The 25902-nt window shown below is 39.3% G+C and overlaps 1 protein-coding gene across 1 annotated transcript in view; it reads left to right on the top strand.

The window, feature by feature from the left end:
• The window catches only part of ZCCHC24 (zinc finger CCHC-type containing 24), a 103805-nt gene extending 78390 nt beyond the window's left edge, over positions 1 to 25415 (top strand). Inside the window, exons 3-4 of the mRNA XM_056494862.1 lie at positions 12527 to 12691; positions 19246 to 25415. Of these exons, the coding sequence (XP_056350837.1) occupies positions 12527 to 12691; positions 19246 to 19359 (279 nt within the window). The 3' untranslated portion in view covers positions 19360 to 25415. The remainder of the gene's footprint in view (positions 1 to 12526; positions 12692 to 19245) is intronic.
• Positions 25416 to 25902: the final 487 nt, after the last annotated feature.

The following is a 25902-nucleotide window of genomic DNA, read 5'->3' on the forward strand; positions in this document are numbered from 1 at the left end:
TCAGCTGCTAGCAACAGGTCTGGGGTACTGCCAACATCATATGCTCCAAACTTTCCAGTGTGAGATGATGGTGACATGTGTCCAATGGTGACAGCTACTGCTGTGTACACAGGCAAGAAAGTGTTGACTTTCAGGAAGTGAGACTTTAGGTATCCATGATAAGGAAATGCTGTGAGTGTCTTTGACAATAAATCCTTAAATATAGGAAATGCCATTGGTGCTACTGGACAAACATATTATGAAGATTGCAAATGGTTGATTAATTTTGTTTTTTAAAGAAGGATCAGGCAAAGCAGTAATAAAAAAAATTTGGAATAGAAATGTCATCTACTGGCGTGAAAGGAAATGGTGATTGCAGCTCACTTGTTTAGACAGTGTTTCAGTTTTCTGACTATATTCTGGTCAAAACAGTTTCCATTCAAAATGTTTAACACCAATGACTATCTTATACAGAATGGGTCTAAAACATAGGTGTTCAAAAGACTTACAGTATAGGTGAGTCAGATATGAGTTTCCTATTTCAACACAGAAAATATTTTATTTCTCTCAAAAAGGCACACAACATCCATGGCCTGAGTCAACCCATGACCTTTTTGTTTCCCAGGAAGTTTCAGATAAACGTCCTCCTAGCTTATTTTATGACTGAATAGAACAACAAAATAATTAGTTATGAAAGGACAGAGTCAGTTAACTAGCAGAAGGCAGGATCTGAGCAGTTGAAAAGGCTATAAATTTTACTCCTTTTTATTGTGTAACAGCCACCTCCTAGTTGCCACTTTTCTCTGTTCATTCTAGCAAGAACTCTGATGTGGGAAGTGCTCCTCACCCAGCTCTCCCTATGTTCTCCTCTTGCCCTTCACATACCTATTAGTATTCTCACTCTGCACTGATTGGTTGCACTCCATCCTTGCTCACCTTCAAGGTGACCTACAAGGTACTACATATTTCTAGACCTTCAAGGTACTACATATTCCTGCATGTGATTAGGAAAGACATTACAGAGGGAACAGGTTTGCTTCAGCTTGTTTTCATGAGAATTTCAGTAAAATGCTCAAAGTTCTTGTAACACTACACACATGAACTATGAATCTTACAGAATGGTTGATGAAGTCTGGCAGCTGCTGATGCTGTTCTTGGGGAATGACAAGTGATTCTTTAGATTATTCAAGTTAGCTTTGCACAGAGTAGAAAGAAAAAAAACAGTCAAGGAGCCCAGTGGAAAATACAAATACAGCTGTGGGAACTGAGGCACTGAGGGTGCAAGGATGGAGGAGATTAGAGGTGCAGATTCCTACTGTATTACCACAAACTGCACAGCAAAGGATGGTTGCCTTTGGGTTGTCTCAAGTGTATATGCCTGTAAGCTTTCACTGCAATCCCATGGCTATATTTAAAACACTGAGACTTTCTGATGCATTTCAGTTAAGATGTTAAAAGCTTGCTCTCTCATCATGGGGACAAGAAGCCTACCATAGAAGCATGCACAGGTGGCCAGGGCAAGCAAGGAGCACTCAAGCAGTGTCATGCACATGAACCAAGTCAGGTAGCTGGCATTTGATGGCTCTTGAGGTAGATGAACAAACACATGGCTGCTCTGGGCAGAAAGGGTGGGGTTCTAAGACTTCCTCCTATGCAATATGCTCATGTATGGCCCAGCACAATATTTCTAGAGGAAAGAATACTGGGACAAGAAAAAAGTTTATGTATCAGCATCTGAAGTCATGTTTCATTTTTGGGCTATGCACAGCATGTATTTTTCCAGGCTCAAAAAGAATGCTGTAATTTAAAGCAGGCTGACTCAACTGGTGTTTTTGTGTCTCGTAGACAGCATGGCAGGGGGGAAGGTGGAGGGAAGGAGGCTGAGGTGGAGAAAAGGAGGGCGGTTGCTCATCTGGTCTTTATTTACTTTCCCTGTTTCTTAATAGTTCAAGCAAAGGGCCCATTCCAGGCAGAAGCAATGACACTCTTGCTGTGGTATTTCATCTTGGAGGAGGACAGGCCACAGCTTGCCCTGTGTGCTGGTGTGCTGGGAGCCTGTACCCACCCACTGCTGTGGGCTGGGGGGGCTCATGGGGGCATATTCTTCTTGCATAAAGAATTTCCTAGCTGGAAATCCTTAAAACTGTGTAGGAACTTGCCTTACCTTCTGTTGGCTTTTTTTAATGATGTATCAATGGAGATGCCACAAGCAGATAATTGAAAATTACAGTTCTGACTGCTTTTACCACTTAGGTTGTAGAGAAAACAAACTGAACAAAAACATCCATAAGCAGAGACTTTATAAAAAATGGCTCACAGGGGTGAGGCCAGGATCACCAGTGACAGGCCTATAGCAGTCCTTGTTCAAAACTCCTGCCTGGGAATTGTATAACAAGATTCATGTATACTGCTCACTTTTGTACTAACAAACATTGATTAAATTCCCAGAATGTGAGGTACACTACCACTGCCCATACTCCAGATGAAAATTCAAACATGGAGAGACCAAGAAACAGAAAAGAAAGACAGAAAGAACTTGTAGCCAAGCCAGGAATGAAGCTCTGGGCTTGCATAGGGTCTTAAGCACAAAATCACATTACTCTCATGATCCTGCACTCTCCTGCTGGAATTTTCTTACTGTAGTTATACCTATTCTCATGCAGTGTGTGGGATATGCCATGAACCAGGTCTTGAATCCTTAAGGATTTATCGGGCAGTTGAAAGAGATCCTGTCCCTTTCAGAACAGAAGGAAGGAAGAAGGCTGAGTTCTCCTAGAAACATCCTTTCCCCTGAAACTTGCTCTTATCATCTTAACAATATTTCCTTTACTTTCCAAGAGTTCTTTTGAAGAGATAAAACTTTTACATGAGCAAAACCATTTCTAATTCAGCTAAAAAAATCCAGCATTATAATAATTTATACACATATGAATGGAAGAAAAAAAAGTGTGCTGGTCCAGCAACATAAAAAAATCAGAGCAAAACAAGCCACTTCCTGAACGCTAAATTGCTGAAGTTGTATTTTGTATTGCATTGGATTAAAATATTCTCTGCTTTGCCATCTCCTTCTCCTCCCCACCTCCCAGTACTGTGCTTTCCCCTGCACACCCTTTGCCCAGCCTGTAGAGTACAAAGCACTCATCCTTTGGTCACTGTCAGAGCTGAGAAATGTGCAGGAAACTGCATACAAACTGGATATAGTTCTCAAATTTTTTTATTAATTAAGGATATTAAAGTACCTGTTGTATGAGTTTAAACTTGTGAGCTACAAATTGTGTGTGTGGGGAAAACAATATTTTGAGATGACGCAGTTTCATTTAAAAACTAAGCAAGAAATTAATGTTATTTTTAGATATATGAACAGCAAAGATACTAATTGGAATAAAATTCTTATTCACTGTAATATCCTTGTTAATGTCATCCAAGTCCTAAAACAAGTATACCTCAAAAGAAGAAGTATCTTAACATAAAGCAGTCCTCTCCCCTGACATCCTAGGACATCAACACACTGTTTCTAAAGAACAAAAGTAGCAAATTCCCAAGTTGACATTTCTTCTTAAGATCACTGATATAGTAAAGTCCCTCCCCAGGTACTTTTAGCAAGTGTAGCACAGCAGATATTTGGCTTGGAGGTAAGCCACAACAGGTCTAGATTTGTGAAAGGATAAAGGCACCAAAGGTTCGTCATACAGCAGGATTTTCCAGTGCCACTCAAGCAGCAGAGAAACCTCTCTCCCCTCTTTAATACAGGCATTTTCTCTACTCCCCTCTGTAAATTGGCACCAAAGTGATATCAAGCTGCACCCAGTATAAGATTACTACAGTAGTTCATGAAGAGCTTTCAAACAGTTCAAATAGTAAGGACAACACTATTATTTTGCATACAGTTGGAAGAGAGAAAAGCTTCAGATTCTCAGCTGTAACACACCAAAAAACAACACAAGCTTTATGATTACCCCATAAATTGAAAAATTCTCTGATCCAAATACTCCTGAAAATATGTTTTGACCAAATAGTGGTGTACTCAGTGTAGCCTGGTCCATGTCTGGATCCTAGACTTCCCATGCAGCTTCCTTACCTGGACACTTAATAAGGAAAGAAATACCATCACAGAATCAACTGGAGATCTGTAGTTTTCTCATCATCATAATTTAATCCACATCTTTTCTTCAGGTGGAAACTTTGCATAAATATTGTGGTGGCCAACAGCAATCCAAACACATCTCAGAACAGCAGTGAAGCAGAAGGCAGCATCCCAGTTGTTGAATTTGGCTCCAAAAGCACCTGCTACTCACTTAGATTTGGAATAGAATTGCCTTCAATGATATCTGTCTGCCTTCCCATCTGTTCTGAACAGTCTCATGACCTATGGGGAGGCAAGGGGTCTATCAGAACTACTCCACTGCTTTGTAAAGAATAGATCATAATCCTTAGACCTGTCAGTTTCTCATTAGATCAGTGCCCCAGCTGTGCCACATTAGCCCTAGGAGAATTGTGAAATCCACATGAAGGCATCTGAGGTGAGCCAATTAAACAAGTCCAAAAATATGAGTCTTGACCTCAGCTTGGAAGAGGCAATGCTTGATTATAGCAAGGGTTTGACCCTCCCTTCTCCAAAACCCCAAGTCCAACTACTAAATAAATATGAGCATATTAAATATAGTGTGGGGGAGGGAGAGGAGGAGAGTATTGCCATTGTATGTTCTCAAGCAACAGATGAAGAGGGACAAAAGAGTCCAAACATCAGGAAACTATTAAAATGAATACATTCCTAGTTTCTTCATAATTAATTCAGCATGTCCAATTTTGTATCAGAGAAGGGAAAGGAAAGATTTTGACCACTTCCTTTTATCTCAAGCTGTTTGGAAGAATTGATCTTGCAATGCTGAAAAGATGTGCCTCACTGCATCCCAGCAGGCGAGTGGAATTTTAACTCTTCCACATGCCTAATTTGATATGCAAATCTTCATTTTCTGTATGTCATACAATTCTTAGATTACACTGCTACAGGTTTGCTTAGGCACACTACATCTCCACTTTTTAGCCCAACTCCCTTTTTTATATTGTACTCCATTAAACAATACATTGAAAAGAGTTTTCACTATGCAATTTTCTAAGTGAATTTTTTCCAGTTTGCCTGCTTTGTTGCACAAACATTTAGTTCACATTTAGTTCACATTTAATCCAAATTTTAATGGTTACCTTCACATGCATAATGACCTGTTCTTGAAACTTTAGGTTCTGGGTTAGACAGAGTTACACAATACTTTCAAAAGAAGATTCATTAGGCAGCTATTTATATGCTCAAGTAATTTCATTGTTTTCAAGTTCCTACAGGAACAAGCATATTTAAGCTGTGCTTGGCTGCAAGCATAGACAGCCCATGTGAGAGCTCTTTCATGGTCATTCAACAAGCAAAGAGTAGCATGTGCAGGTAAAATAAATCCCTTAAAATATAGTCAACCAAGATAATTATTTGCAGCTTTTCTTAACAGAAAATTTGGGTAGGATTGGCAGAGTTCTGTGGCTCTGAAAATCTTCCAAACACATTAAATATCTGATCACTGCCTGTTGCCCTGTATATATCACATGAGATACTAAATATATAAACATACCTGGAAAATTCATGTGAACATTCAGGAAATGCAGAAGTATATCTGAGATTAGTTAGAACTGTGAATGCAAGAGGAGTTTACCCTTCTATAAAGGCTCCACTATAGGGGGAAAAGGTTTCTGTGCAATACAGTATGCACTCAAATATTCTTCTATGAAAAGGATTGACTGAAAAAAAAAATAGTGTGTTATTTGCTTGGTTTTTTCATAATAGCACTTATCTAAGTGAGCGAAGGTAAAGGTTCCACTATGCTACACAATCTACTTTACCATAGGTAGCTCAAAGTGATTTATACAATGCCACAAGAACTGCAGAAGTGGCAGGAAACAGCAAAAGAACCTTTCCCCACTGCAAATGAAGAGCTGAGGTACAATGTGACCATGAACTGAGAAAAAAATCTCGTAGGGCTCTATACTCAGTTCAGGTGCTGGAAGTCTAATAGCAGTCTCATCACCATGTTCCTTTCTACCAAATACTTTTGTCTCCTACTGCTTGCTTGCATCAATGTGCCCAAGTCCTTTTTTATCTGGACAGAGGCCTGTGAAAGCAGCATGCTATTCATGAGCAGATTTGGTTATTCAGACTGGATGGTACTGAGCACTTGCATGTTTCCTATCTATAATAGCTCTGGAATGATGAGTAGGACTGGCAAAGAAAACCCATGCTATCAACTTCTCAAATCATTCAGTGTTGGGTAATTGACACATTAGATAATTGCAGAATTGCCAATTAGCAACTATTCTGCTGCAAACTAACTTAGCATAGTAATGATATCGTATCTTTGACCCAAAGGTGGTTGTAATAATCAGCTCAAATAGGCATTTTGTAGCAGAAGAAAAGCCTTTGCTCCTAACAGCATGGCTAGGACTCTGAAAAATCTGCAAAACCAGACACTGATTTAACTGTTAGAATGTTTGCCAAGCCAGCTTCTTGGATTTCTAGACTTTGATCAACATGTCTGTGACAACTGTGCCTATTGATTTAATCATCATCAGAAACCATATGCATGTTAGTAACAAACTGCTAAACCTTTCTCTTGGTTTACCTTTGTGGAAACTAGATCAAAATCACAGTTAACATTCACAACACAGTTTACAAGACTGGTCTTTCAAAGCAGCCAACAGGCACATATTCCAGATAACAAACATAAAATTGGGCTTCTGCCATATAAAAAAATTTACCTGTAAAAATTGACACAGCATAATCAATATGCTCTTAAATCTTCCCAAACTTAAGGCTTGGTGAGTGAAAATGCTTGTGACAGCAGAAATAGGGTATTTCTTTAAGAAAAATAAAAGAAACAATGCTGGTTTGTACTGCACACTGCACAACACTTGCATGTTTTGTTTAACACTCTGCTCCTGGGAAATTGAGTAAAGTATACTTTACATTATTTGGGACCTAAATACAAAGCCACTCTCTACCTTGATCATGCTGTAAGAGCAGCAGTGGCACACAAGTGATAAAAGATTTCAGATCAGCAACAACTGATGAACTTTAACTGCAATTTAAAACATGTTGGTTTCTATGGATGCAGAGGTGGGAAAACCATACAGTAGACTCCCCAGTCAGAGGCTGAAGTAGCCCTAAGCCATGCCACAGACAAGTCTCCTAAGAAAATCCCAGTCAAATAAAACACATGCTGGCCTCCTCTTTTAAGCTACACAAACAAGTATAAGTCTTCTTTATTTTTCAGCCATGTCTTGCTCAGATATAATTTTATCTATGATAAATATTTAATCTGAAATATCCAACTAGAAATTCCATAATTCCTACTGTTTAGCAAAATAAATAGAACTATCTATTTAAATAGTAATGCTATAGTGAAGAGCCTGCTTTCTGACCATTATCCATTTTTTCCCTTAACAGACCTGTATCAAGACTTCCCATTGTATCACTAATACACAAATTAAACTAGAGGCAAAGCTGAAAAAAACATTTGTTTGGTTCTGTATCCCCTAGATGCTCTTTCTATATTGCATATACTAATTAAAATGTACTGACTGTTGGTTTAAATCAATACCTCAGAAGTCTTTGGTGTCAGACATCAGCAGTGTCATTCCTAAACACAGCAGCTATCTGCCTGTGTATTCTGTTGATACTCAGGATTTACATGAGCACAGAGGTGAGGAAGGACAAAGAAAACAAAAAGTTGACCAATCCAAAGATTCCCTTTTATGTGCCATTTTGGCATAAGTGTAAAGTGTGTCCTTATTCTCTACACAGTGTACACAGAGCTGAGAAAGGTGAGAGCCCTTCTGTGAATTTCCAAACACTCTGCAACTTGCTGCAGCATCAGGACTAGAATGCCACAACACACAGCACACCAAATCAGCCCTCATACTTTCTTTTTCATGTTCTAATTGAACCTTCTGGGGTTGGTTATCATATCTTTACTAAAACTGTGCACGTACAGTAGTACACAATAGGAGTGTTAGGGCATTTTTAATGCCATCTCCCAGCTGAGAGTGTCAGAAAGGTCACATTTCAAAATACAGCTCTGACATCCCACTCCCACAAACCACTCTGGAGCCAGTCAGTGCATCAAGCTGTTGTTTGCTGTTACCCTTTTCTGTTCATTTGATGGAGCATGCTTACAAGCAGACCCTCAGAATTCTATGAAGGGGATCTACCTACCAATGTTAGGCTGATTTCATCTTTTCCTGTGCTGTACAGAGCCCTTTCAGCTGTGTAAAATAAACTTGGGGGTGATGAGGGGAAGAAAAGCATTAAATTGTGTCTGCATTTTGCTTTAAGGAGACTGAGCCTCGTGTTGTTTACAATGAATCTAGTTTTAAGCAGGGCATGTTGGGGGAGGGAGCATGCTTTGTTTTTGCTGACTCTGCAAACTGATACTTTGAGGGAATTGTTTAGGGAAAGCAGAGAGTCCTTTATGATGTACGTCATTGCCTAGTGATTTGGCAGATCCCTCCATGAGATTCACTCTCTGATAGGTTGACAGAGAGCTGGACTGGCCAGTTACCAGCAGAAAAGCTCAACTTAAACACTTCTAAAATCTTATGATGGCCAATTTGTGGTTTTGGCTCAAGAAAGAAGGAAGATGAAAAATAGAGGCAGCTGGATGTCAGTGAGGGATGGAATACTGAGGTAATTTTTGTTACTGTGCCACACAAAATTCACTGGCTTTGTACATTGGTTGTATCCAGCTAAGGCAAACACACACCCTGACTGGGTACACCTGCAAAGGCCATGGCAGGTGTGGCAGAGATTGTCCAAAGTCAAAACATCACAGAAGATCCTTTCCCTAATACCTATATCTTGACATTGAGACATACTTGTAATGGCTAGTTTCTGATCCTTGTAGAAACATCTGGTTGGTTTTAATCCTCCCCAAAGGCCTATCTTTGGGTCCTTGAAACATCCATGAATGAAGACACCCCAAGTTTTTGCAGCCAAGGGTAGAAACCAGGCCAATGGGGTAGTGTATGTTAATATGGTAACAATAAAATATTGTGCCATTATGAATAGGAGCATTACTTTGCCAGATTAACTCTGGACATAAATAAATCCCTACCTGCAGAAAGAGTAAGAAGAGAATGCTCAGTACAGGAACTGCAGGACCTGAACACCAACCAAAGCCTGTGATTAACCACCATTCAAATGGAGCTGGAGTGGGAAGAAAATAGGAGGCTAGTGGTTTAAACTAGGTAAATCCCACATTCTCTAAAATAAGGGTTTTTAGGTTAATACTGAATGCCAAATGTGTCTTCTTGCTCTCTTTTGGCACTTAGTTAAGGAAAAACCTCTGGTGAAAATAGTTCTTGCCCTGCAGCTGAATGAGCACTGGGATAGCTCAGTTGCAGTGACCGGGTGCTGGAGCACCCTGTGGGCAGGGCTGTGCTGCTGTGCCAAGGAGCAGGCTGTTTCTTGGAAATGTTTATGCAATTCAGCTGTGCTCCTGCTGGAGCCAGACACTTAAAATTAAAAAAACAAAACCAAAAACAAAACACCCAACAACAACAAAAACCCCCAACAACTAACAAACCAAAACACCCAGCCTCAGATCTCTCAGGCCATTAGTGTATCTCACTTGGGTTTCACCTTCTACCAAATACTGACAAATACCTGCTTTGTTTGGTTCTGCAGGGTGGAGGGAGTTGGAGGGTTGCCTTCACTGCTGTCAGTGATTCCTAATGATGTTTCCCACTAGAGAAAATGAGCTTGCTTGTTTGCAAATCCAAATTCCCTGTGGGATACAGTTTGGGAAACTGAAGATATGGGAAGGAAAATAATATCTGTTAGGGCAATTCATAAACATCCATAAAGTAGAATAGCAAAACACCTGCAGAGAATGTTGTAACTTTGCCAGCAAACTAATTAGAGTCACTGACTGAGGAGGGAGCTGTGACAATCAAAAAGTTAAAATAAAAATAAATCAAAAGTTTAGTCTAGCAATTTTAACAGGAAATTACCAACAGAGTCAGGGCTCCTACATTCTTTTCCTGGTTCTTCTTCCGATTTAGCGAGAAATTTGGAGGAACCAGATTTTAAAAGTAGGTTATAATTTTTGATGCCTGGCTGTACACACAGTACTCCACAGACTAGTGTATTCAGACACCCTGTGCATTTGTGAGGGCAGAGCCTTTCAGGGCACCGGTGTCCCTGAAGTCACCTGTGTGACCTGGACAAACCCACAGCCACTGGCCCGCCCAAGTGACCGTCCCTAAAGTTTCCCATCTGGGAATTGTGGCTGGCACAACATATTGCTGGGGGAGTCTGATGGTTAAATGCTCTTTATGGCTGACATAACATATTGCTGTGGGAGTCTGATGTTCAAATACTCTTTGTAAACATTTACAAGACTTCCAAGACACACTCTGTCTCCAAAGTCAGCGCTGTTACTTTTGGAAATAATGAACCCTGTGACCTGCATGTTTTCTGAAAGGACTGCTGCTTGGTAGGGGCACCGAGCTGCATTTGCAAGTCTGGCTGCAGGAGGAGTTGAAGTAGAGGGTGACTTAATCAGAGAATCAAAAATAATTTGTCTTCTGTTCAATAATTCCCCCCCCCCCCCATTGAAACTACAAATTAAACAATCTGTGGTGCCTCAGGAGGAGAGGGAAGATCTCTCAAACACAGGAGCTCTCTGGACACAGGGTTCTATTCCATGAGAATTTGTAAATGAAGAGAGCATGTGGCTGCTTCTTACACTGAGCTGTGCTACAAACTCCTCAGAGGCAGAACCAAATTAAGTATCCAGAATAAGGATGTCTCCATAAATTGACATTTTCCTACATCTCCTCATCCTTATCAAGGGACACTATGGGTCAGAGATCTACACTCTGGGTGCCTGCCAGCATTCACTCAGCTGTGGCAGTCTGAATGTTTCTCACTATACCAATGCACTCTTTTTTCTTCTGTGCTATACTGCTGTAAATATGTGTGTCTTGGTCAGCTTCATCTTTGTTATCAGCCATAATATTTACAGTGGCTTGTCAGAAGCAAATATTATAGATGTTTGCCAGTTTGTAATGGAGGTTGCTACTGATCCAGTCTTCTAAAGAATATTGCTATGCTGAGGAATAAGCATAAAAAAGCCAGAGAATGTTGTTTACTGACACTACAGAAAGAAAAAAAAAGGCTGGAGTGTTTGGTGTCCCCTTCTCTTCCACCCACAGCACGCTGGGGAGAGGGCACTCAATGTTCCTTTCTTTTGCTCCCACGTGTGACCCAGGAGGTGACACTGCTCACCATCTCCATCAGCCCCTGAGCCTCAGAGCTCCTGCCAAGATCAGGTCTTCTGCTAACCACCTGCTTTTGCAGCCTGTGTTTTAACATAGAAAGCAATTTGGACCTACACGCTGAGAAATCACACAAGCTCCCAAAACAAAAACAAATCCCTTCCCAGCATGATGGCTCATTTCACTTTTGTAAACTTTATCTGGAAGCCTTAAAAAAGAAAAGCTGCTTAAGCCTGACATGTAAGGAAGTGACAAAGAGCCCTTTGACAGGTGATCATAGTACACTGCCACTCTACAGGCAAAGTATCTCTCTCTAGGCAGCAACAAACTAAAGGCAGTGAATACAAGGACAGTGTTTCAACACCTGCCAGGGACTCAGGGAAAATGGCTTCATCTTTACAGCTCTCCTAGCACAGCTGGATGTAACACTGTCATCCTCACATACCTCACCATATTTTGTTAAGTACTACACACAGTTTTAGTGAGTGAATGTATGCACAAAAATAAACCTGGTATGTGCGTACAGTCATTGTCAACTCTACTGCTTTCCCCAGATAAAAAGGTTTTCTTTAAGGGACATTTAACATTCAGACATCATCACACACCATTGGAGAATCCTTTCCTGTTTCCTTCAAAAGGCAGAAATAGTGAAACCATTTACTAAGAGCAAGAAACCAGATAAAGTTAATAAAAGTTACTATTTCCACTAGTCAGAATGTCATTCCTTCATACTCAATCCCAGTTTGTGCACTCACATATGATAATATACAGGCTGTGAAAAGCAGAATTATTAAAAGTCTTCTTAACTACAGGTTTTTAGAGGAAAATAAACTAGATTTCTAAACTGGAATTTCTACTTCAAAAGTAATCCTTTATTACTATGAGCTACTCTTCCTGATGCTATATATATTGCTAGCAATATATACTCAATAGAGGTGAATTCATCATAATGAAACTAAAATTAAAACTATTTACTCAAAAAGTAGAAAGACATATTTTTAAATACTCAGTGTCACTAATGATTTCAGAAATTTTGAATACTTCTTACAGAAACTACTCTCAGAACTGTTAAACTCTAGCTTCAATATATGAACTCTTCATTAATGGGATATGTCCTTCATGCTTGCCTCCAGTATCTTCTGCCCAAAGTTTCCTAATAAAAATAATCTTTATTTTCCTACTACACACACATATTTTCATTCATTCATTGTTGCTTCTCTTTGTTTTGTAGGCTCGTCCAAAAGGAGAAGGCCTGACACCATACCAGGGCAAGAAACGCTGCTTTGGTGAATACAAGTGCCCCAAATGCAAGAGAAAATGGATGAGTGGAAACTCCTGGGCTAACATGGGACAAGAATGTATCAAGTGCCACATTAATGTTTATCCTCACAAGCAGGTAGGAGAAATGCAGACCTGATGCAACAGGCTTGGAACTAGGAATGCTGTTAACTTTGTAAAGTGTGGGTAAGACTTAAACAGAACTTGACATGGACTACAACACACCACCAAGGATGTTTCCCAGATAAGCTGTCTCAGTCCTGGAAATTTGGACAGGTGTCATCAGAGTTGCAAAATTTGAATGTTCTTTCTTCTCAGTACAAAATACCTCAAACCCAAAATCTTTACTTGCCTTTCTTATAGAAAGAGACTTTGGGGCTTTTTTATCTTAGATAAAGTAAAAAAACTCAGCAATAGCAATTGGCCTTCTAGGGCTTCTTATTCACTTCATAATTGCACCAATTTATTGTTTCATTTTACTGGTGTCAGCAGAGTTATTTCCCATGTGTGGTGCTTTTCTCACTTGTTGGATTTGCTCAAGGGGCTATCTCTACTTACAAAGAGTAGTGATAAAGGAGAACAATACTAAGATGACTCCTGGCTACAAAATTCCTTTGTTAATGACACTATGAATGACACTTGGAACATTATTTTAAAAAAATAATGGTCATTTTATCAGCAGATGAAAATCACTGCTGGTCTTCCAACGTGAAGTAATCTTTTGTCAGGTTACAAGAGCTTCCAGAACTAGAAGAACTGTAAACATCTCAGCCCATATCTAAAACAGTCAAGGACCACAGTTCCTTGGTGAGGCCATATGATAGAAATTTTCACCATAGTATACTCATCATGAAAACTCTCACCAGGTCAAATCAACCCCCCTGTTCCACACCTAAGCAGAGACAGACACTTACAGAAAGGTGTGCACATAGAGAGAAGGCACAGCAATCACCTCTGAGAATACTTTCCCAGCCTCTTGTATGGCCTAGTGAATATCTCTACATTCTCCCAGTTTGTTCACCAAACAGATCAAACCTTGCAGAGTCTATTAAAAGCTGAAATCCAACCACATGGGCCACCAATCCTTGCTGCATCACCATCACTGTTGGAGAGTAGGATGCTTGTGCCTAATTTAGGACAAAAATTTGAAAACCTTATTTCAGGATTGCTCAATGTTCATTACAATGAATTAGGATTTTCCCAGCACTGTAAGGTTTGTCCATATCTCACAAAGGATAGTTTGGTGCTGAAGCACTTCCATGTAACTGGCTCAGGCAATAATATCAGAGTACTGAAGATAATAATCTCCAGTCTGGATAGCTCTGGGGTAGCCATTCAAGCACATATGTTGGCTCTGTGAGTGGCTTGTGTAGCTATGCTCAGATCTTGATTTCCTATGCATACCTTTCCTTAGTGAGTCCCTGGAGAGGAGAGGAGAGCAGCCACACTTTCCTGCCACCTGCTCATTGTTCCTGGAGGCTTGTTTCACTCCAGGAAACTATCCCAGCCCAGTTCCCCACAAGGAATGTCTCAATTCAGCCCTTAGTCCACATGGCCTAGCTGTGAGAATGAGCTTTTAATCTCTCTGGGGCAGGAAAAGTCTTCTCAGTACTTTTACAGCTGTGTATATACTTAGAGTGCTCCATAAATGCAGCTCTAAATCTCTGTATTTAAAGGAGATGGTGGAGCATATATTACAAGAAGTAACACAAGGGCCTGACAGGAGAGCTGCTGCCATTCATTCCCCAGCTCATCCACCAAGTAGGGAATCAGGTGGCTGTTGCACCTGAGCTGCAAAACTGCTCCTCAACAAGCTTTACTAAATTATTCCACTTTGTTCCTCCTTCTGCATTTTCACCACTCCTGAAGTGGCAAACCTTCCCATGGGAGTGCTTAGAGGAATGACAGAACACAGAGCAAAAACCATAGGTCCACTGAGCTCAAGCCTTACTTGAGTGCTAAAGAACTACCCAGACCAATCTGCTCTATGGCAATTTCAAAAGTTGTTTCCCAGGTAGTTATTTTAGCTACTCTAAACATAAACAGGAATCTCAGACAAGACTTAAGCCTCTCCTATTCTTCCAAGGAATTTGGATTTTGTGCTTGTTTATGCTCCTTACCCTGCTTCAGCAGCGGAGCCAGTCCTTACAGTCGTTCACCAGCATTCTTGGCAGTGGAACAGCCCAGATGCCAAGCTCTGAATTCTCATTTTCTTCCCCTTCCTACAATAGCAGCAACATCTGCACCCCTGGTTACTTCCTGGCTGGCCTCTTATCAAGGCTTCTTCTCTGGCTTTGTGGCCAAGGCCAGTGCTGTTTGTGATGACAGCTGTTGCACTGGTGCAGAACCAGCCATCTGGTGACTGACTTGTCCTCTTGGACACTATTTCTTCCAGCTGTCAGGAATTTACTGCTGGACTGGAAATAATTTGGTATGTAAATACATACCTCGTGATACTCAAGTGATTACTTTCATGGGCAATTCAGTGGTCTCATCATAATTCCCAAATCTGAGTGCAACCACAGCCACCTCGCTTCCCTCAGTATGGGGAGGGGTGCCTATGATCACTCAAGCCCAATAAACTTTTCAACAGTTTCAAGCCTACAAGCATGATCTTTTGACTCCTTAGATTTAATAAACCCTCCCCAGCATGCCCATACTTGTGTACTTCAGCTATGGGAGTACAGTTCATCCCAGAATGCTGTTTTTCTGAACTCTAAAAAGAGATTTTCACCATTTACCTCATGCTGTTATCATTCATTCCTGGCTGCCCTGTCCCAGAGGAATGCTGCTGACAGAGGCTGCTTGCTCTCTCTAAGCATCCTGCCTCTGATCTGCAGCCTTCTTATCACTGCCTCTTGGATTCACAGTGACAGCCCAGGGCCTTGGTAATGTCCCTCTTCCCCCAGGCAGATAGAAAAGCAGAGGGCCTGCTGCTCAGGAATGTACATGGCATTTAATATTTTCTTCCTCAGTGCCCAATTTTTTTTATTGGACTAAAAATTTACAAATTCACTATAGCATGTGTTTCTTGAGGGAAGCATGGCTGCTTAAGACTGTTAACCTAACAATTATCCTGCCAGCAAGAGCTGCAGAATCTTTCTATTCACATTTCTAATCTGATATTTAATAATCTCATTTGCTGCATTAAGATTTGATGTAAATGTGTCCAGAAAATTATTTTTAAGTGTTTTCTCTCATTTGAATTCTGCTGTGATCCTCTATCCATCAGTGGTGAAAGTAAATTGCTCCATTCTACAGCAGAAAAAAACATCAGTCTTCTAAATACAAATAGAAGTAGGCACATTATTCCATTCTGCATCTTAGTGGAAGCAATTTCCCTCAAGATATCCTAGTGATGCTTTCTTTAACACCTAACACTTCCTAAGGGTGATTTTTTGTTTGAGGGGTTTGGGGTTCCAGCTGAGTGTTGGGGAATGCAGAGGTCACTCAGTACATGTAGATTGGGACAGCAGTAATTCACAGTCAGAAGTTAATTCACAGTCAGGAATTGATATATAAATTTAAATTTCTTTCAGCTTCATTCCCTTGGGGCAATATCTTTATTCACCACCACCAAATGTTTTCCTGGTGGAGCTGCACAAGATTATTTCCACTCCACAACTACCAGGGGAAAATTAAAGAAAGATGCACAAAATTGAAGCCCGGAAGAATACTGTGGATGCTTGCATTAAAAAAAAAAAAAAAAAAAAAAAAAAAAAAAAAAAAAAAGAGAGAGAGAGAAAGAAAAACGAAAAAGGACAACAAAATTTAACTTTTACAGTTAAACATTCTATTTCATGGAAAAAATGATACCCTGAGGAACATAGCAGGATGTACTGTTGTTCTACAAGCCCCATTTCAGTGCTTTCTAAGGAAAGGAGTTACCTTTTCAGCCAAATAGCCTGTACCTATTGCATGGCTGAGCCCTCAGCAGCAGTGCAGAGCTCTTGCTCAGTTCCTGTGTCTCTGCAGGATTCAGGCAGTCCCCAGAGCTGACACAGGCAGACCCTGCTGCACACCTCTTGTGCCAGTGTCCTCTGCTTGCCCTCTGCTCCCAGCACACCAGGGGAGAATTGCCCAGCCCTGAGGGACACTCAGCTCTTTGACCAACATCCTACACTTCTAGCATGGTGTAAGAAGGGTTCCAAGAGTATAAGGTTATTACTTTTAGGTTCTCCTCAATTAGTAACAGACAGCAGCAGGACAAGAACACTTGTTTCTCAGGGTAATTCAAGGGTTCTTTTTTGGCTTTACAAGAAACCTATGAAGAGAAAATGGCAAATGGAGATAAGCTGGGATTTCATTTTATGCAAAAGTTGGGTTGAAGTGGTTTTGAGATACAAACCACACAAATACACTACCAATTTCAAAGCCTCAGCCCTCCACCACCTCACCAGAAATGCAGTCTGGGCTCTGCACAGCTTCACTCCTTCCAGCTGGCCCTTGGCAACCTGCTTTCCTGCATTTGTAACCCCTCTCTCCCCAGCCTGTGTCCTAACATACTGGTAACAATAACAGTTCTGAAATCAAAATGCTCTGCAGGCCAAAAAGCTGAGCTCAATCAGCGCAGGGGGAAAGCAAACCACGGAGAGCTATTGTTTCTGAAAACCATCCAAAAACTCTTGGCGCTTCAAGGCATTCCCAATGTCCTTTGCACTATTTCCAGGAAAAATTATTCCCAAGGCATTGCATATTAAAAAAAAAATCTGGCTTATATCAATAAACATGATAACTGCTGTATTTTTCTCTTTAATCAGAGCACAGCTAGCATGTAGAAGCAATCAGAGCTGAGTCAAATAGCCTGTTTTAAGTGTAGCATTTCAAAACTCTCATTCGCTATTGAAAAGTGTAAATTAACCCCTGGGACTCCAGAACCTGGCCTTCATCTTTGTATATTTATGTAATCCAAATTCTTGGAGAATATTTGTGGGCAGATGTTGGTAGGTTAAGTGGCAGATGAGGTAGAAAAGGCAGTTTTTCTGACCACTCTTGTCTGCCTTGTGGAAGAAGCAGCATCTGGACCAGTGCGTGGACTGCAAGCCTAGATACAGAATTGCTGGTTCTGATCTCAAATCTCAATTGAAGAAGTCATTTAAAGCTCAGTAGGGTTTCAGGGCATTTGGAGATGAGGAGTCCATCTACCTTCCTCATCTGACACAGGAAATCCAATTTGCAGTGGAAATGTAAATGAAGTTAGAATCAAAGATCTACATGGTGCAGGACAGTATCTTGGGTCAAAACACTGAATCAGCAATAAACCATTGACAATCACTACTGAATCACTCCTATAGATTGTTTTGACTAGTTGTGCAACATAATGAGAGTGTTGCACTTATAATCCAGTACAATCAAGCAAGAATTTACAGACATCCCAAATTTAAGATGATAAAATAGGTTTTGTGTCATTTTAGCTATTCAGAGAGTTGAGAAACCCTTCTACTCCCCAATACATGAGCAGTTCTTGCACTATTACATAACCAAAAAAAAGCTTTAAGTATCTCTGTTAGTATCCACAGAGTTTCAGATAGGTGGCTTGATGAAGAACTTACAAATGAAATCTTAGATGATCAGGTATACTTTAAGACCTTATAGATAAAGAAAAGTCTTTAAGATTAAGAAAGGTGTCAAGAGATAAATGGCCAAGATGGTGTAATTTATATTTACACACCCACTGCTCCAAGAATCATATTTTGAAGATATAAGCAAGGGTCTAATATCCCTGTAAAAACAGTGAGATGCTTATGGCTAGTTTTGAGATTCCACACCACATGCTGTGTCTGCCACAGTCCCATGGAAGAGCTGCTGCCTTCCTGGCACTGTGCAATGAAACAGTCTTTGGGATACAGTTCATGAAAACAGATCAATTATGGGTTAGGGAACTTTTTCCCAAGCAAATGGTGCACTTTATTAAGTTCTACCTCATATCTCTATCACTTCCCTACCTATTAGACTTCCCAAACATTTGTCACACTATTTTACATGGGTATTTTATTTTCAGAATGGTTGTGAAGCCTTTTGCATGCCAAGAAAAATGAAAGCACAAATACCTACTAACAACAAACCAGCTTCATTTCCTCCAACGCTGTGATTTCATGAATATTATTAAAAATACATAATCTATTACTCAGATTCAGTGCAAAGGATTGTGTCATGAGGTTGGATTTTGTTTTGGTTTTGAAGTAGTTTGGAATTTTTTAAAGAATTATTAATAGCTTTGCAACTGCTCTGCTTCAAAACTTTCAGCCTCAAAAACATGGGACTAGCTATTGGGAAAACACCATTTAGCTGTGTAGTATCTGTGCACAGTTAAGACAGTCCTGTCATTGGTAATCCCTGCTCTGCATTGCTGGGTAAGGGGATTCCCATGCTTTAGGTGTTAATGCCTTTGGGACATCTAAGTTACTGGAGTTAAGCAAATTAACCTTTGTTGCTGCTTTTATAAACGAAGTCCTCAATTCAGTATTTTTGTGATTTGTCTACAACAAAGTTAGCACCACCTTTATGAAGAATGACATTAAAAACCACTCCCTGCCTTCAGGAAAGAAACATAGTACCTTTTTAATTACCAGCAGAAAGCTCACTTAGGGCATCAAAGTGGACTTCACATGCTTAATAGAGCAAGCAGGGCAAAACCCTGGATCTAATGTGACTTCCTTCCCACCACTGCAGAGACCCCTGGAAAAGCCCGACGGCCTGGATGTGTCAGACCAGAGCAAAGAGCATCCTCAGCACCTGTGTGAGAAGTGCAAAGTGTTGGGCTACTACTGCCGCCGTGTGCAATAAACCTTCCAAGAGGCTCTTCACACCCCATCATCCTTCCAGATTCTCTGGCAGCACGCCATCAACAGCAGCACAACAAAAGCTAAAATACTTGCCAATATTGCCTATCTAATAATATGCCTTACCATTAATAGAATGTAACATTTCTCCTGTGCATGTGCATGCATGCAGTAGGTATTTACAGGACTATGATTTGTATACATATGTATGTAAATTTATATATGTACACACATAAAGTGTTACTGATGGTGTTCACAACAGAACTACAGTTACAGGTTCTGCTGATTGTTTACACAGACCCTCTATCACAGCCAGGTGAAATGAAGTACTTTTCAAAAGGCAAGGAATAATATTCACAAGGAATATTTGTTACATGTATGGCTTTTGCAGAGGTTCAGGAACTGTGGGGCCATTAATTGCAAGCACTCACCCATGACACCAACACTGTTCTTATTATATGACAAGACAAAGGAAGATGAAACAAGCCACAGCATAAGAGGAGAATTACTGCTTTCCCAGTTTTAGAAAGTCTTAAGAGTTTTGTGCTGCTGATTTCTTGGACTTTTTTTTTTTTTTTTTTTTGTTACCATCTCTTGGGCAGGGCTTAGGCAAAATAATTTTTGCAGGACATGGAAAATAAAGTGAATAATTGTTTGAGGGTGTGGGTTGGGTAGAAAGGGAATGCCATAAGATTCCAAGAGGTTTTTGAAGGAGACAAAATTGGTTTACTTATGCAACTACCAGATCCTTCTCTTGTCATATAATTCCACTGACATGGTCCCTTCTATGTGCATGGCACATTCACTAGGCCACAAGCACAATAAATTTACCATTAATAAGGGGATAAGAATATTTAAAACTGACCCCAAAACCCTTAACTGAAAGATTAGCCAAACTCACTATTTATAGTAGTTTTAAAGCCACTTTCTGGAAATATTTTTATGTCCTGTTTTCTACTATAGAAATTTCTTATAGTATGAAACTTGTTAGCCATAGGGGTGTTTTGAGGCATGGAGAACACTCTATATAACTCTGTTTCTTTATGCCTTCCTGAAGCACCTACATACCTGGGGAGAAATTTAGGAATTACATTTCATTGTCCCATTTCAGGTAGAACTTTGCACAGGGTCAGCCTGCTGCAAAGAACATCTCATCAGGGATTGGCAAAGACAAACTGAAAGTACCTCGAGACAATATCCTCTTTGTATGTCTACATGAGAGTACATTGGCAAAAGGGCACAACAAGCAATTCATTTGTAGCATTCACTAAAAAAAATAGAGGGATAATGTTTGAAGTTGGGGGGGATTTTTAGATCAGCAATTTATATTTTTATGAAGTTTCCTTTAGGGAGATTGATTTGTGTGAATGATACTTAGGGAAAATATTTTAAATCCTAAATAACTTGATGTGAACTAAATTTGTTCTGAGGACTAGTTCCATAATGCAAAGACAGCAGGGGATTTATGCCAAGTGATAGCAGGATGTTACCAGTATGTCAAGACAAGCTCTTATAAAGAAAGTAGAAAATTTTTATGAGCATTCAGCTAAGGAACATGAAGCTCCTGACAAATTTGCTCCAGGGTGAAACTCCTGCCATTTCCCTGCTTTGCTATAAGCAGGGCAAAATTGCATCTGCTTGTTTAGTGGGAGCAGCATGTACATATCTTGCAAACTCCATTATTTTCTGGGCAGCCCAAGCAACCCAGCCTGATGGTCACAGCAATGGATGAGCATCCTGACTGCTGCCTTCTGACCACAGCTCTTCCACAGCTCCCTGATTTTGGGCAAGTCACAAGATCCTTCTGGACCTCAGTTTCCCCAGCTGCAAAATGGGGGTAATAATACTTTAGTGTACCTACCTCACAGGAGAGTTGTGAGGTTTACTTAATATCTCTGAAGTGTTTGGCATCACTGGATGAACAGTGCTATGTAATGCTAAAATAGAATTAACTAAATTAATCACTTGGAAACTACTTTTGCCCAGTTGGCAACTCCAACTAAAATAGCTGGAAATAATATTATTGAAAGTAACACTAATAAACAGTTCAGTTGCCTCAGTGAAGATATGCAGTTTTAGCATTTTCAAATGCAAACACATTCTTTTGCACAGATTCACAAATTAACTTAGAGACAAATTCTCTCAACAAAGATACTAATCTGTCTATACAAATAAGAAAATACACAAGCAAATCTAGGGGTGGATTTTCTAAGCTTGACCTCTAGGATTAATCTCAATAGTTTGTTTCAAGCATGAGTAATTTTGAAAGAGCAGCATTTTAAGCCAGATCTATTTTTTCCTCTTGAGCACTTAATAGTACATGAACAAAAAAAGAAATTACCTAGATGGTTCACATCTAGCTAAAGAACATATAGATGAGATAAGATGAAGAAAGGGAAAATGTTATTTTATTGAACATTTTGTTCAGTATTGAAATAATCTCCATGTTATGATAACCACTAAATCCAGTAAAGTAGCACAACTCTTGATATAGCTGTATCACTACATCACACATCACCAGGTTCTGACAAAAAGCTGATTAAAAATACCATTATAAGCATTGGTATTTTCATGACAGTGCCCTATTAGGAATTGTTTATCCAGATTCAACACTGCAAGGCAATGCCTTTTGCTTATGGACTTCTAGATTGTACTAAAAACACACATGATCTACTTTAACACAATTAATGTCTATAGGTGTAGCATAATAACTCTTAAGAGCATACTTATGAGAGTTCAGTATTTATATTATTGTTGTGTTCCTAGGCAGAAGAATATGAAGTATTTAAGTAATGCTTAGCATATTTGCAATGGGGAGGAGAGCAGATTTCCCCCTGCCCTTGCTCAAGCCTGTGCAGTTGGAGTTGCTGGAAAAACACATCCACATGAGTAATTGTGTGTGACAGCTTATGGCTTTTAGTTAGTGGCACAGAAGGGACATTTCTAAACTTCCATTTCAAAAGAAAAAAAAGAAAGGTTGGTTACAAAATATAGATTTCTTCTATTCCCTCCCTCCCCATGCAAAGGAAATTCACCTATATATGCAGTCAGCTCTTTCCAAATTTAAAAAAATAAAAGATAAACGTGCAGATTTTTGACTGGAAAAATGAGGAATTGGTTTATCTTTAAAATTCTCATGAGTGCTTACTGATGTCCTCTAACTAGCTCTGCATTTAGAGCATCAGCTAGCAGTCATTGAAGGTATTAGTAGACAGTATTAGAGGTGAAACAAGCATCAATAAAAAGAGTTTTAAATCAATACAGGCCTTCCTAAAAAACTGAGTATTTGTTAAGGGTGTACCTGAGAGCAGTTTGGCTCTGTGCATTTATTTGTCAAATTGGATTTTCAATCTCAGATGCTTGCTGTTGACAGCCCACCAATGTATCCAGCATACTCTATTTTTTTAAAATGTTCACCCTTTTAAAAAGAGATTTTTAAAAGTTTCATTTATTTCTTTAAGAACAACAACAAAAAACAACTGAAAAATAAACACCCCACAATTTGTTTCATGAGTTGGTCATAACATTTCATATCAAATTTGGCATTGGCACTCCTCTGGAAAAATGTTTGAGTAATTTAAAAGGTGTGTTATAGGTTTTTAGCTGCTTTAACTTAATGAGGCTATAATGAAGTTGTTACAAATACTTCATTTAAAGGTGATGAAGAAAAATCCTAGTAGTTTAAAGGATGGCCCCATTTTAGCCAGTTTCTACTGCTGCTACCACAGATGTAAAATGATGCCACACAAGCAAAGTTTGAGGCCTTTTTGTCTCAAAGTTGCTATTTAATTTCAGATAAATACACAAGAGTATATATATTTTTTTCTGAAAATAGGTGTATTTTGAAGTTCCCCATTATATGGGACTTAGTTTTTAAACTAAAAATGTGAAGTTACATAAGTCTGAGAGAAGCCTTATACCTAAAAGTATTACCTACATTTTTACCTTTTTGTATAACATGAAATTTAGATTATACAGGGATTGTATACCTGTGACACTCCAGCATTTTTTAAAAAAAGAAACCTACTTAAAATATTAAAAGTTTAGAGCTTTTGGAAATATCAGACTTCATAGATTAGTGCTCTTTGTCCTGCAGTCACATAGATTTTTTTTCCTATTCTGGATCCTAAGATTTGTCCACTGAACAGTAAGCAATAAATCATCAACACGTGTTTTTCAAGTTAAGTAGATAGACATTTATTTTCCACTTGCCTTTGCCAACATATTTTAAAATGTGATGGAACTATCCCCATAGAAAAATCATTCTTTCAGATATTGCTCCACTCCCAGCTGAGCTTCAACCCATATCTCTTTCTTATCTGCAGAACCAGTGCTGTCCATTGAGTTTGCTGCATCACTCAAGTGCTCAGAGGGCTGTTTGAGATCTTAGATATAGGGATGATGGATTGTGTTTCTAGGATGAATTTCAAAGGGACAATCGTGTGCAGTTACTAGCTATAGATGATTGATATAAATGTTTACCCCTGTATGAAGTATTTTACAGTTTTACTTGCAGATGTGTATTTATCTTGAGTTATACTTGACATAGAGTTTCTTTCAATTTTTTTTTTTTTAATACTATGTGTGTATTTTGGAAACCTTTTTAGATGTTAAAATTTTTGAATGGTTACAAATATTTCTTATAATACTGAATTGTTATCTGGAAACTCTTTGCAGTAACTTTTTTGTATATATTTGAGGGCCTTTTTAAAAAAGTATTGTTTGTTTTTTGGGCAAAGTTTTTACAATTGGGAAGCTTTCAGAAGGGCCTTCCTCTCAACTAGGATACTAACAGAGGTAAGAGTTTTCTTAAGTATTTTGCAGTATTTTGCAGAACTAAGGATGTATCCTCAAGAAAATATTTATGGAAATAATTTACTTTTTTTTTTTACAATGCTTTTGTCTGTATAAAGTATGCAACAGAACTACATTAAGAAGGAAATATTGTCTACATAAAATATTATATGAAAGTTGGTACATAATTCTGACAAAAAACCTTGCAATTCTTTAAGCCATATTGTTTTTGTTATCCTTGGATGAAAATATCAGTATTAAGTAACCAGTGTATTATTCAAGTGCTTAGACTTATATGAAATGCTTATACGGTTTATTTATGTGTATTTGGGGAAGGAGTGCTAGAAAAGCTATCACTAGACATGTAGCAAGTGAGGAGCAAATAACAGTATTCTGTCACTTTATGGCCTGTGGGACACAGAGGGCGTTGGAAGCGCCGGGAGCTCGGCTCTCAGAAACTCCAGGCACAAGTGGGGGTTTCCAGTGGTGGCTCTTCCCTTCCCCACCACCAGAGGGGAAGAAAGTTGGTTGGGACGCTGCTTGACTTGACTTTCACAACTCTTTGCAGACTGTGAGCTCAGCTATGCAGTATCATCTACAGCAATAATATCAATCAAAGGATGTAAAAGGATTGAAGTAGGTTATTGTAGGGGTTTACGTTTATTTTAATTAGGACTCATAGCAATATAGAATATGCATGTGCACGTATTCGAAGCATTTTACACTTTACATTTCATGTAGTTTGATTATATTATGAAGGATTGAGTTTTTAGTTTGATATTTTACCATGCTAAAATGGGAGATCTGCCCAGCCCTATACTGGATTCTTGTTTCCTTTAAAAGGTTATTTAGTACAGCACTCACTGCATTGTGTAATAGTGCTAAAACTAACACTATTTTATGAATTTCTTCAGCTTTAAAAAATTTAGCCTAATGATTATTACATTTGTTTAGCTGTACCCACTGACCTTGTGAGATTCAGTTGGCAAATTGTATAATTTCTTTTTCTGTAACTGTTAATAAACTTGTACAGCTAGAACAAACAAAACCTATGGACAAAGGCCTCAGAGGTTCCAGTTCTGTTTCAGCAATCATGATGACAGCTTGCTCATCTGGTGACTGTGTTGTTAACAAGACTGTAAAACCTCTGTTGTGGATTGTCCATAAAATGGCATTCCGACATGTGCCTTATTTGCTGGATAGTATACAGCTTTCCTCTAGTATTCTAGCATTTTAATGCTGTATTAAAATATTGCAAAAAACCCAGCAGGAGCGTGGCATGGTTTTCTTGAACATTCCTTCCTTTGATACTTAACTCCCAGCTGCAGTGGGTTCCTGGTTCTGGCCTGGCCAAGCACAGTCTGGTGGAGTAAACCTGCCCTACCCAGCCATGACCCAGACCATGGAAGAGGAATTTCTGCACTTCATTGAGCTCCTGTGCTCAGGGATCCTGGTCACATCCAGGGTGACATCACTGCTAGTGGGACACCTTGGTTAATGGTGCCAGCTCCTCGTTTTTAACAGCCTGGTGTCTAACATTCCTTCTCCAGGAAAAGCTTCTGTAATCAAAGTACACTTGTAGCCTTCAGTTGGATAGGAAAGCTTATATGACTGAAGGTTTCTTTCATGAAAAATAACATTCATCATTGTTTGCAAACACAAGAAGTTAGCAAGAACTAGACCTATTAAATGCTTGTTGTGTATTAGCAATGCTCTTCTCACACTCCAAGCCAAAGTTCAGTGGCAAGTAATT

Source organism: Oenanthe melanoleuca, chromosome 6 (assembly GCF_029582105.1).
Source record: "Oenanthe melanoleuca isolate GR-GAL-2019-014 chromosome 6, OMel1.0, whole genome shotgun sequence".
NCBI lineage: Eukaryota > Metazoa > Chordata > Aves > Passeriformes > Muscicapidae > Oenanthe > Oenanthe melanoleuca.